This window comes from Silurus meridionalis, chromosome 12 (genome assembly GCF_014805685.1).
Source record: "Silurus meridionalis isolate SWU-2019-XX chromosome 12, ASM1480568v1, whole genome shotgun sequence".
NCBI classification, from domain to species: Eukaryota; Metazoa; Chordata; class Actinopteri; order Siluriformes; family Siluridae; genus Silurus; species Silurus meridionalis.
The window spans coordinates 18,478,881-18,491,838 of NC_060895.1; the positions used below are offsets into that span (position 1 = coordinate 18,478,881).

The 12,958-nt window shown below is 37.9% G+C and overlaps 2 protein-coding genes across 2 annotated transcripts; both read right to left on the minus strand.

Annotated features, from left to right (window-relative positions):
- Positions 1-387: 387 nt before the first annotated feature.
- rwdd3 (RWD domain containing 3) lies at positions 388-4,930 on the minus strand. The gene is made up of 4 exons (XM_046863426.1): positions 4,776-4,930; positions 2,775-3,232; positions 1,137-1,252; positions 388-1,000 (listed from the first exon to the last, which is right to left on the minus strand). Exons 1-4 carry the CDS (start codon positions 4,858-4,860, stop codon positions 889-891), a joined length of 771 nt encoding a protein of 256 aa, XP_046719382.1. The 5' UTR covers positions 4,861-4,930; the 3' UTR covers positions 388-888.
- Positions 4,931-6,553: 1,623 nt separating this feature from the next.
- LOC124394653 (holocytochrome c-type synthase-like) lies at positions 6,554-11,659 on the minus strand. The gene is made up of 7 exons (XM_046863024.1): positions 11,512-11,659; positions 9,879-9,986; positions 9,368-9,534; positions 9,087-9,235; positions 7,931-8,050; positions 7,754-7,840; positions 6,554-7,297 (listed from the first exon to the last, which is right to left on the minus strand). The coding sequence occupies exons 2-7, from the start codon at positions 9,979-9,981 to the stop codon at positions 7,105-7,107; spliced, it is 819 nt and encodes a 272-aa protein (XP_046718980.1). The 5' UTR covers positions 9,982-9,986; positions 11,512-11,659; the 3' UTR covers positions 6,554-7,104.
- Positions 11,660-12,958: the final 1,299 nt, after the last annotated feature.

A 12,958-nucleotide genomic window follows, 5' to 3' on the forward strand; every position in this document is an offset into this window, starting at 1 on the left:
ACCTCTTACTCTGAGAGACACTGGGACCAGTCGAGCTGCTAATATATCGTGGTGCCTAGTACAATGCGAGGACTGATGAGAGTTTTGAGGTCCATCTCCGGCTTTGTAAGCAAGCATCAGTGTTTTAAAGAAGCCAGTGGAGGGAGCGCAGCAGTGGGGTGGTTTGTGAGAACTTGTGTATGAGGCAGGTTGACCACAAGTCATGCAGCTGTGTTTTGGATCGTTCGCGTCAGACGAATTGCATTCAGAGTTAGACCTTCCAGCAGAGATTTGCAAACGTCCAATCTCGAAAGAGACTGAACGAGCACCTGAGCGGCCTGTGTGGATAAAAATCTTTTTTATGTTGTAGTGAAGAAATCGACAAGAGCGTGTCACATTAGCAGCATGTGTGGGAAAAGGACAGAATAGAACAGAAATATTTATTGAGACTTTAAAGCACCTTGAATGTCATGTCGTCTTCCAAAAGACATAAATGCAAATATTTATCTGAGAGATGCCTGTATTTATAAGATTTTTCTTGGCAGGAAACCCAAGAGAAGCCAGAAGTACCAATTTGGTGACTTATAAATACGATATAATACTATATAATGGGGGATAAGGGGATAAGGGTCTTGCTCAGATAATAATCCACGCTCTGAGATGTCTAGAGCTGCGAGACAGCAACACTCTGCTGTAACACAGTCCGGTGCAGTACCTTGTTTAAATGAGGAGCTTCAAATGTGCAACATGACCAGAACTGAATTGGTTACAGCTGAAGTGAATTTATACTTGTCTGAATCTGCAATGCCGAGTGTTCAATCTCCGATCAAGATTTCCTCAAGGACTTCTCTAGTAGTAAATCATGTATAAAAGCAAAGTCAAAAAAGAGGCAGCACATTTATCAGACATTTACTGTACCAAGGGAACAAATTCGTGGTAAAGCTTCATCGATCCGACTAAATCAAACTCCCTTCTGAGGTCGTCTAAAGACAAGTCTTCTTTAACCTCGAACGTTAATATTCTGAAATAAAGGGAAATGGTGTAAAAGGGAAAGAAAGGTGAGGAGGAGAAAAAGACATTAAATGACAGGCTGATGCAATAAACTGTGTTCAGCGTAAAGGGATTTCGAAAGAAGTGTAATGACTGGCAGTTCTTACCTTTGGAAATCCGCTGTAAAGGGCACTTCACATAAAACCCTTAGCATCTTCTCTTTACACCGTTTGCCTGAAGAGTCCACGTCAACTTTCACTGTTCTCTGAAGATGAATGTATTCCTTTGGGATTAAAAGTTTTTACTCAGTTATATTTTTTTACTGACCTACAGGAAATTCAGATCAGAAATTTTGCCTGGTTAAAAAAAAAAAAAAAAAAAGTGCACACATCAGAAAAAGAAAGACAATGTGACCAATCAGCATAGAGATGTTTGGTGTTTCATGACAGGGATAGTTTGTATTTATACATGTACAGAACCTGACAGAAAGTAGCATGTGCGTCTCAAAATCCATTAAAGTGTAAACGTTTCCAGACTTTTGATAAGCACTTTAACATTGAACTATATAATCCCTACTGATTTCTGGTATGACTCGATCTTCATACACTATATGGACAAAAGTATTGGGACACCTGACCTTTCCTGCCATATATAATGTATAATATAATTCTGCATTTGCTTGAACTTGCAAACTCAAACCTTTTCCAGCATGGCGATTCCCCTGTGCACAAAGCGAGCACCATGAAGATATGGTTTACATGGTTTGAGGGAAGATCTCATCACTACTGAACACCTTTGGGATGAATTGGAACACTGGCTGCACCCCAGGTCTCCTCATCTCTCCTACATTTTTACTAACACCCTCGTGGCTGATGAACACAAATTTCTACAAGCATACCAATCTACAGCAGAATCATCTTTTTAAAAGAGTGGAGCTAATTATAAGAACACGTTGGCAATAAATGTGGAATGTGATGCTCAAAAAATACATACCATACTTATGACCAGGTGTCCGCAAACTTTTGGTAATATAGTGTACTTTCAGAGAAGGGGTTGAGAAAACAATGAACAACACCAAACTGTCCCAAAACATAGGAACCTGGTTCTTGTTTATAGATTGCTGTAAGCCTGTGTCCTAAACCACTTCATTAAGAATAAGGTCTGAGGCAGACAGTTATAAATTAGTGTAGTAGTTTTTTAGCTAACATAACAACACTCAAAAACACATCTAATATGTATTTTGAAGCCAAGTTGAGGGTTTGTTACATCTCAGTCAGAAATCAATTCTTCTTCTTCTTCTTCTCTCGGCTGCTCCCATTAGGGGGCGCCACAGCGGATCATCCGTCTCCATACCATCCTGTCCTCTACATCTGCCTCTTTCACACCAACTACCTGCATGTCTTCCCTCACCACATCCATGAACCTCCTCCTCGGCCTTCGTCTTTTTTCTCCTTCCTGGTGGTTTCATCCTCAGCATTCTTCTACCAATATAACTCATGTCCCTCCTCTGCACATGTCCAAACCATCTCAATCTCGCTTTCCTCACCTGGTCACCAAAACGACCAACATGCGCTGTCCCTTTAATAAACTCATTTCTAATCTTGTCACTCCCAACGAAAACCTCAACATCTTCAGCTCTGCTACCTCCAGCTCCACCTCCTGTCTTTTACTCAATGCCACTGTCTCTAAACCATACAGCAGGTCTCACCACAGTCCTATAAACTTTCCCTTTCACTCTTGCAGATACACTTCTATCACAAAACATCAGTCAGAAATCAATTAACACCCTTATTTATTGATAATACCTTAATGCTTTCCTTTGTTCCTTGCAGTAAAATTAAAATGGGCCTTCCCACAAACAGTCTCCCCACCAAGCCCAGCTCTGAAGTCCACTTTTCAATCAGTTTGATATATTTAGCTTTAGAGCGCATATGATCCAAATGCAGCAATGCCATCCACGTGTCCTCTGCTTCCCTTTCTGCTGTATTGGAGCAGTCTGGGGTTCTAATGAGGCCGGCAATATTATACTGAAGCCACGTGACTAGATGGTGGACCATGGGCTCAGGTGGAAGGCTGTGAGCTTTACTGAGCATTGCTCTCTTCAGCTCCTGGCAGTGGGTCCTGGAGAAATCGCTGGAGGTGACGCTGATATCAGGAGGGGTTTGAGGGTATAGAAGAGGGAGATGGAAAGTAAGGTTCACGGTTTTTCTCCCGCTGTCTGTGTCTATCGGAGTGCAGATGCGGTACACGAGTCCTGTCTGAGCTGTGTTTGAGAAACAGATTGACAAAGCATTAGGAAAACACGGACCGTTTCTCACACGACAGTATTAACATGATGGATTGATGTGTTCCATGCAGAGATATGGAATTAACGACGTACAAATATCTGTACTTTCTACTTATTACATTTACAAAACAGCCTCGTTACTTTAGTTTGAATCTTTTTGGTAAATATTTTTTATTCTCGTTGCACCGTTTTCAGCTCATCAACCTATTTCTTGTCATTGCGTGGCTTTTTCAATCCACTGGTGTATCATTGCCTGGTTTTCACGCACCACAGACGTAGACTAGGTTTACGAAGCTCACAATGAGCAGGCAGAAGGCAACAAGAAGTCTGGGGTTAACGTGGGTGATACAGAGGGAGTCAGTGATGTAAACATGACTGAGAACAGAGACATTACTGATCACATGATCATCATCATCTTTTCTCTGCTTGTGTTCTATATGGTGGATGTTCAGTCTGGATACATTCATTAGGTAACAACATTTAAAATTCTTTTGTATTCATATATTAATATGACGTGAGGTCCAGTTACCAGCGTGACACTAATACAGATAGTAGTAATGGCTACTTTTACTTAAGTATAATTTTTACTTGAGTATAAAAAGTATAGTCATTATTTTTTTCAGAGTCTTTTAAAACATGAGTATCTGTACTTCTACTTGGGTGAAGGATGTGTGTACTTTTGCAATCTCTTATTCCATGTATGTATTCCACAGACCATGTATACGGACAAGAGTTCACAGGTTTGTAGTAATACACTAGTTTAAATGCAGTATTGTATCTATAGGAACAACATGTAGGGTATAAAGTGATCCATAAACACTGATCGGGCATAACATTATGCTTAATATTGTGTTGTTCCTATTTTGCCAGACCTATCGAGCATTAACAGCATTAAGTTCTTCAACAATTTGAGCTACAGGAGTTCGTCTGTTGGATCGGACCACACAGGCCAGACTTTACTCCCCACGTGCATCAGTGATCCATGGCCGCCCATGACCCTGTCGCCGGTTCATCTCTGTTCCTTCCTTGGACCACTTTTGATAGATACTGACCACAGACCAGGAACAGCCCACAAGAGCTGCAGTTTTGGAGATGCTCTGACCCAGTCATCACCATCACAACCATCAAATTCTTACGCCTGCACCTTTTCCTACTTCTCACTTATCAACTTTGAGGACAAAATGTTAAATTGTTGCCTAATATTTTCCACCCACTAACAGGTGTCATGATTAAGAGATCACCTGTCATAATGTTATACCTGATCGGTGTATAGTTAACATTATAGCATATAGTTATATGATATTATAATAAGTTATAACAGCAAATTGTATTGGAGGACAATAATTAGGACTTTGTTGTTACTCAGAAGGAAAAAAAACACTTCAGGAAGGAAAAAGTCACGCTTCATCATCACACCACCCTGTTTCTTATAGAAGAATGTGCCAAAATATTCACCATTCAGAATTACATGCATAATCTGTGTGTATAACTTTATAAAGACTATTCCCATTAACCTCACCTGATTCCTCAATTAACTCAAATTCATCTTTTTCGCAGAAAATAGCAGACAACACTGACAGTTCATCCAGCGCTTCCTCTGACATCTTCCCAACATTAGTGCAAACGTGCACCAAACTTCACCAGCTATTTAGCGTTTGGATTCCACAACCGTTTTCCGACTATTCCCGCCTCCTCTACGGTGATTGGCTAGTAGCTCGTAAAGTCCAGCGTGCGGATTGGATGTTGTACACGTGACCACAGAACGCGAAAGACGTTTTGGAGCCGTTATAAAGTCACATAACTTCATTGGTATAATTTGTTGTCTTTTTAATAAACATATTTTATCGGTTTTACTCAAACTGACGGATTGATAAAAAATAAACTTTTATTTAATCAAGTGAATGCTTGTCAACGTTATTAATAGGCTAGCCAATCATATTACAGGAGGCGGGACGACCCATATACGGGTAGTTACAAAAATAAATAGACGGTGGATTTGTGGTTGTAGGCAGAAGCTTGAGTCCGTGTTGCAACATTGATTCTAGAAATTGCAGTTCCGGTTATGGAGACTATATTGTAATATCTATATATCTATATCTATATATATATATATATATATATATATATATATATCTATATATATATATATATATATATATATATATATATATATATATATATATATATATATATATATATATAGTACAAAGCAAAAGTTTGGACACACCTTCTCATTCAAAGAGTTTTCTTTATTTTCATGACTTTGAAAATTGTAGATTCACACTGAAGGCATCAAAACTATGAATTAACACATGTGGAATTATATATGGAATTATATACATAACAAAAAAGTGTGAAACAACTGAAAAATGTCATATTGTAGGTTCTTCAAAGTAGCCACCTTTTGCTTTGATTACTGCTTTGCACACTCTTGGCATTCTCTTGATGAGCTTCAAGAGGTAGTCACCTGAAATGGTCTTCCAACAGTCTTGAAGGAGTTCCCCGAGAGATGCTTGGCACTTGTTGGCCCTTTTGCCTTCACTCTGCGGTCCAGCTCACCCCTAAACCATCTCAAATGGGTTCAGGTCCGGTGACTGTGGAGGCCAGGTCATCTGGCGCAGCACCCCATCACTCTCCTTCTTGGTCAAATAGCCCTTGATGCCTTCAGTGTGACTCTACAATTTTCATAGTCATGAAAATAAAGAAAACACTTTGAATGAGAAGGTGTGTCCAAACTTTTGGTCTGTACTGTATATATATATATAATTTATTAATAGCTCTAACATAATACAGAGTAAAAGCTAGGGTCATTTAAACAGCCTCAATAAATGTTTCAATAAAAATAAACTAAACAGACACTGTGAAGCAGTGAAATGGCACCTAAACATTCACCAGCCTGATTAAGTTTAATAATCCAAATTAATTCAGTTATATTTGTATAACATTTTTAACAAAGGATATTGCCCCAAAACAGCTTTACAGAGCTAAAAAAGGTTATTAAATATGAATGTATACATTAGTGTATATAGGTTTATCCCAAATGAGTGAGCTAGTAGTGGTGACAGTGGAAAGGAAAACTCCCTGAGATGGTATGAGAAAGAAACCTTGAGAGGAACCAAACTAAAAAAAAAAAAATCAAAATGGCACCAAATGTCCATTCTTTATGTTGAGGTGTTCTGTTCAACTGTATGAGTAAACTGCGGTCCTAAGCCATTCTAGCAGACTGTTGATATTAACTACAATCCAAATCCATCCTTCCATCCATAATTGCCTTCTGGTTAAAAAAAAGTGCAACAGTTGCACAAATTTTTTTTTTATTGAACATATGGTGACTTTCATCCAGTGGGGATGTAAATCATATTACAGCAATTTACAGAAAATTGGGCATCAGTGTGAAATTTAGATTTGACCCCCTGGATAAACATCTGGAATGCAAAAAGGACAAACACTTTTTTGACTGTATAACTACCATACATAGCACTTCATTCACTAATTCATTTCTTATTTCAAAAATCAAGTAATTGTTTTAGCTGTAAAGTTGCGATGCGATGTAATTTTCTCTCAATAGTTTCAGTCCTTCGTTACACTTCTTACAGACAGCAAGTTTATTAAACCGTGATATACATTTATAGTTCTATACATTTTCCATTTCCAGGTCTGGTTTTTATAGCCCATATTAATAATAATAATAATCATTAGTATAGAACTTGGACAGTTATTTAGGTATGTGCAATGGAACAATGTGTTCAGTAAATGCAGCCGTTTCTGTAAAGTAAAACGAGCACAAATCATTGGCAATAAATATAAATTAATAGAAATCTCCTATATTTCTGTTGTTCAGCACAGCTTCATGAAGAAGTCCATCTCCACCACGCCACCTTCATGCGATCCCACACAGCTCCTAAAGAGTCGAACGCTGGACGGACGTCTAAGACGGTGTGGTTCGACCCCTGACCCCCGTCATAGTAGTCAATCACATACCGTACTTCTTTCCCGCACCGGTCCAAAATCCAGTCATGTCGGTCAAATGGCAGCTCATGCCTGAGATAAGAGAGATGGAAGAAACCCCTAAATAATCAGAAAAGCAATGTAGGTCCAATTTTTTCTCTGAATCGAAGTCAAATTAATGCGTAGAATTAAACAAACCAAAAGAATGCTAAAGAAACTGTTGGCTAAGAGGCATGAAGGGCTGAAACATACTCATAAAACTCTCATTTACTGAAAAATGACTGGAATACTGGACATTTGGGAAAAATAAACAGAAATATAGCAATGGATAAAAGTGTGTGAGGAAACAGAAATAGAAAAAAAAAGTGGGAAATAAATGAATGACTCAATAATTATATAAATAATGTGTTTGTCTCTCACATCAAGTGTATGCAGAATACTGGGCATTTCTGTGAGGCTTCTCTCTTAGATTATTAACAGATTATTACAGATTCCACTGTTACAATTGTAACACAATTTCCATTCTCTGAGGTTCATTTTAAAACTCACCCCATCCAGTGACGAAAGCGAGCTCTCGGAGTGAAATCTTTCGCTTTGCCTCCAAACCTTTTAAGAGCAGGTCCACATGGACACTCCCTTTAGATGGCACACAAAAAAAAGTCACAACTGATCAATAAGGAAAAAAAAAACGTGGCTTTTAAGACGGACACGTTTCACTTGTCTCACTTTGAATGGAGAGCTTCCCATCTCAAAATCTCCTTCCATGCCTGCTCATTGTTCTGGTTGTGAATCGAAATGATGTTCGTCATGTCTTTTTGAGAGATGTCTTGCTTCCTCCAGCGCCACCTGGTGGACACACATCAGATGAAGCCTATAATAATGATATTAACGGCACTTATATAAACGATTAGTAACCATTTAGATGATTTTGGACTGAAATTAATATTAACAGATTTGCACTCAGTTTCATTCAGTGAACAGTTAATAACCTGATAAAAAAATACAATGAATAAATATCCGGTGTTAGTTGAGGATGGTTTCTTCTTTTAATCTGGTTCTGTTCAAGGTTTCATCCTAATATGATCTCAGGGAGTTTTTCCTTGCGACTGTCACCTCTGGACTTTTTCATTAGGGATAAGCATTTAGGGATAAACTTACAGGGATAAACTGATTAATGTAAAAGTGTACACCCCTCACATTTCAGCAACCATTGTAGTATATCTTCTCAAGGGACAATACTATAAAAATGAAACATATTTTAGTGTAGTCAATGTGCAGATTGTGTAGCAGTACAGATTTACTGTTCTTTGAAAAAACAATTGAACGTACAGTCATAATTGTCAAAATATTTGGCAACAAAAGTGAGTACAACCCCAAGTCATAAAAGCTGTATGTTGTGTAAACATGCAAAGCCACATGTCCTATTTATCATGTTCATGTTTTTGTCTACAAGATACACAATTTCATACAGCAGTTAAAATTTGGTTCTTTGAGTACAATTCTCTCATACTGACCACTGGATGTTCAACATGGCACCTCATGGTAAAGACTCTCTGAGTATTTGAGAATTAGAATTGTTGCTCTCCACGAAGACGGTCTAGGCTGTAGGATCGGTAACACCCTGAAACTGAGTTACAGTACAGTGGCCAGGGTCATACAAGATGGTTTCCACTTGGAACAGACCTCACAAGGGTCCATCAAAGGAGTGGATGGACACTAGAGTCAAACATGGTGGTGGTAGCATCGTGGTCTGGGGCTGCATGAGTGCTGCTGGTACAGGAAAGCTGCGGTTCATTGAGGAAAACATGGATTCCAACATGTACAGTGACATTCTAAAGCAGAACATGATGCCCCCCCTTCCAGGAATATCGATCACACTCACCCTTTTCTCAGCATGGCATTCCAGAACATCTGCTCAGAGGGATAAACCCAGTTCTGATCGGATCCTGAGCGAGGGATGTGGGACTCCTCTCGCGCCACAGACAGAGGAAAGGGCTGGCCAGGAGAAGGGTTCTGGTTAGGTGGAGGCATCTGAAATCAACAGGAAAATCATAAAGCCATTCTGCAGCCACACTAACAGTACACGCTGCTTTCTTCTTCAGTCATCTTCAGTAGCTACATTTTAAATGAATGATTGAATAAATGAATGAAGGAAGAGCACACCATATTGGCAGGGTCGAGGTCAGCTGTTTGTTTGCTTCCTCTAGCTCCCGTCACAGGACACTGCACAAACTCGTAGGCTCTGTCCTGATGTGCTGGCACATCTGGTGCACTCTTGGGTTGTTCTGTAGTGGATGCTTGGTGCATGGGGCATTCGGATGGAGGTGTGGCTAAACAAACAAAAATAGATGATTGAGCAAAATAAAAAAAAATGGCACATAATTCCTACAAAATGTTACTTATGTGACTTGCTATGACCCTCGTTTGCATAAAATTGGACAAAAGACCCTGCCAAGCTAAAAACCTGTGTCCTAATGGCTATCTTGAAGCTGAATTTGGCAATACTATCTTTATAGAACCTCATTAAATAATGCATGAACACAAAATATTAAAGAATTAGACACATCAAGAGGGTCAAAGATTTTTAGTAGATTTTCCAAAGAATGCTAAAAAAAAAAAAAGAAATGAATAAGATCAGATTTATTAGTGTTTATAAAATGTAATTCATTATAACCTGTTTTAACGTCCTGGTGCATGGGACAGCCCTGGGGTGGCGCTCTGCTCTCATTAGACATCACGGCAGCCTCCGCTTTAACTGCGCCGAAAAGACTGGACATGATTTCTGTCAGGACGTGGACACGGTAAACAAATGGTTATTATCCATGATGGTGCCTCTAGAACATGGTCTTATGTTAAATACACAGAATAATTAAGTACTGATCACATAATGCATGGCCTCTTAGGGACGTCTGTAAAATACTGATATTACAGTAATATATACAGGAATATTAAAAAAAGCCCAACATTGCACTGTTGTAAAAAGTTTAGAGAAGAGTTTACAGTTTCAAGTTGAACAGTATTGATGCAAAATACCCTTTAATTGTAACTGTCCTGGGTTTGCTTTTATATATTGCTACACACACACACACACACACACACACACACACACACACACACACATACATATATATATATATATATATATATATATATATATATTCTAATGTTCCTTTTATTTCTATGCAACAAGCCAGGTAAAAGACAAAAATTGGACAGTGGATGACTGGAAGAAAGATAAGGCCAAATGTGACAGTTTTAGCTTTAACAGCAGAACTTATGTAAGACGGAGAACAGGAGAGATGATTTAGAAAACTCCCTCACCCCCACAGTCAAACATGGAGGTGGAAGCTTAATGGTTTAGGGTTGTTTTGGAGCAGGGAAGGTTGGAGACTTATTCTGAGTGGTAGAGTTGGCTACTACTCAATACTTCAGTGCTATGCTATTCTATCTGAACTGTAGCTCATTGGAACCAACTTTACTATCCAGCAATACAATGACCCAATGCGTATATTCAAACACAAAGTGTTGCCTAGAGAGAAAACAGTAGTCTGGAGTGTTATCTATCATGAAAAGGCCTGCCCAGTCACTGCACCTAAATCCTACTGATCTGCTCTTGAATAAACTCGATCGCATTTTCAGGAAGAAATTTCCGACTAGAAAAGAACACTTTCGGCAAGTTTTACAAGTGGCATGGCAATGTATTTCAGCTGAATGTGCGGAGAAACAAAAACGTGTGCAAAGCTGTTATTCACCCAAAGGGAGGATTTTTTAAAGGAAAATAAAGCTGGTCATTTGTACATTCATATGATTGTGTAGTCATATGTTCAATGACCTAAAATGAATTTGCTTAAAAAAAAAACATTTAAAAAGAGTCACAGGAATCATATGACCTCCAAGAAGAGGAAAAACAACATTAATGCAGATATTAAACACAAACAGCAGTTTAACAATGGATGCATATTGACCTGCAACTTTAAATAATGTACACAATGTAATGAAGTAGTATGTAAATAAAGCAAAATATATATAAATAATTATAATTATATTTAAATGACATTTATTTCAATGACCAATAGCCAGGAGTCATGGCACACTTCATAATGAATAATTCAGATATTAGACTTAAACAATCCTAAATAATTAAACCTTTTATAAATAATGATGTACATATTTTCAATCATTCATAAAAAATGCTGTAAAAATGAGTTTCTCAAGAGTCCTTGCACTTATCACCATATCGTAATATTTATAATCAATAAAGCGTGACTTTAATAAATAAAGAAATCAATAAACTCTGGCTGTATTACCTGACTATAACACTGTTCCGAGAGTCTGATCTCTGTATTAATGTGTTTTATTTCTTCAGTAATGATTGACCCACTACATCCCCATGTTCTTCTCAATGTCGAAACCCAGCATACAACGTGAACCGGCTTCTTCATTGGGATCAGTGGTGAAGCAAAATGGCTCTATAAACGTTTTATCGCCACCTTTTGGCTGGAAGAAGAACAGCACAAGAATTATTCCCTAGAGTAGGGGTGTAACGGTACACGTTTTCGTACCGAACTTTTTCGGTACAGGGCTTTCGAATGCAATCCTTTTTTTTTACTTGCGGGACATAGTTAAATCTGAGTTCCCTCACAAATGTATTAAGTGGCAGACCATTCGTTTCTTTAGTCTCCACCTTACACTTTGAGCGCTCAATCAGTCACTTTTTAATGCTAAAACATACTAAACAATGCCAAGGTTATAAACAAAGAAACTATAGTTAGTGCAGTGTCACTGTGGCTACTTACGCCGTACATTAAATACGATTTGTAGTGCGTTGTTTTACGCAACCTAGCGATATGTATTTTTAAGTGTTTTATTTACAGCTTCAAGAATTTCTCTTAAAAGAAGAAAACCCTAATAACTCCACATAACAACAGAGTGAATGGATGAAGGATGTTAGGAATGAAGATATTTGTTAAAGTATGCTGAAATAAGTAGAACAGTTGGGTAGAACATATTTTTAGAAAGTTTAATATTAAATGTAAAATGCACACACACTTGTATACACATCTGTATTACCCAAATGGGATCTAACAAATATTTCATTAACTATTTAATGATTATAGTAACAATCTAATTATTAATTTTCCATTTATTTAAGTGTCTTTAATACATTTAGCCCATTTTAATCGATCACTCAATTCAATCAATATAGTTAAAAAGTGTATAAACTGTAATAGAATAATAAACTGCATTAATAAAAACAACAAACAATATTATGTTTTGCATTTCTTCCCCCCTGACTGTACCGAAATTGAATCAAAGCGTGACTTAAAAACCCGAGGTACATACTAAACCATTAGTTTTGTGTAGCGTAAAAAAAAACATGTTTACATTGGATTTTTACTGTGTTTTCTAAAGCATAAAAATAGAAAAATATCAGTCAATCTGGCTAAAATCAATACACATTCAAACACATTCATATTCAAAGACAATTCGTGTAGTGCAACTGAATTATACTCACCAGTGGTGTAAATATGGTAAATTATTTAGTACTCAAACTTGGACTTTAAGATGCTAGACTAGACTGCTAGACTGTTTGCACTAGATTGCACATGATGCACTTGATGTGGCTAGGACAACTTACTTCTAGTCCATAGGTCTATGTTGTGTTATGTAGCTCTATGCTGTTTGATGTAGCTCTATGTAGCTCCCGGGTCCTGGAGAAAGGTCTTCATTTCACTGTGAACTGTGCAAGCTACA

Bases quoted from the DNA above. Each gene is read 5' to 3' on its own strand.
- rwdd3 (XM_046863426.1), bottom strand. From the start codon at position 4,860: ATGTCAGAGGAAGCGCTGGATGAACTGTCAGTGTTGTCTGCTATTTTC. The intron at 3,233-4,775 runs GTGAGGTTAATG...TCTCAAACACAG, and splicing joins TGAGTTAATTGAGGAATCAG to CTCAGACAGGACTCGTGTAC. The intron at 1,253-2,774 runs GTATTATCAATA...TTAATCCCAAAG, and splicing joins GAACAAAGGAAAGCATTAAG to GAATACATTCATCTTCAGAG.
- LOC124394653 (XM_046863024.1), bottom strand. From the start codon at position 9,981: ATGTCCAGTCTTTTCGGCGCAGTTAAAGCGGAGGCTGCCGTGATGTCT. The intron at 9,236-9,367 runs GTGTGCTCTTCC...TGTTGATTTCAG, and splicing joins ACCTCGACCCTGCCAATATG to ATGCCTCCACCTAACCAGAA. The intron at 7,841-7,930 runs GTGAGACAAGTG...TGCCATCTAAAG, and splicing joins TGGGAAGCTCTCCATTCAAA to GGAGTGTCCATGTGGACCTG.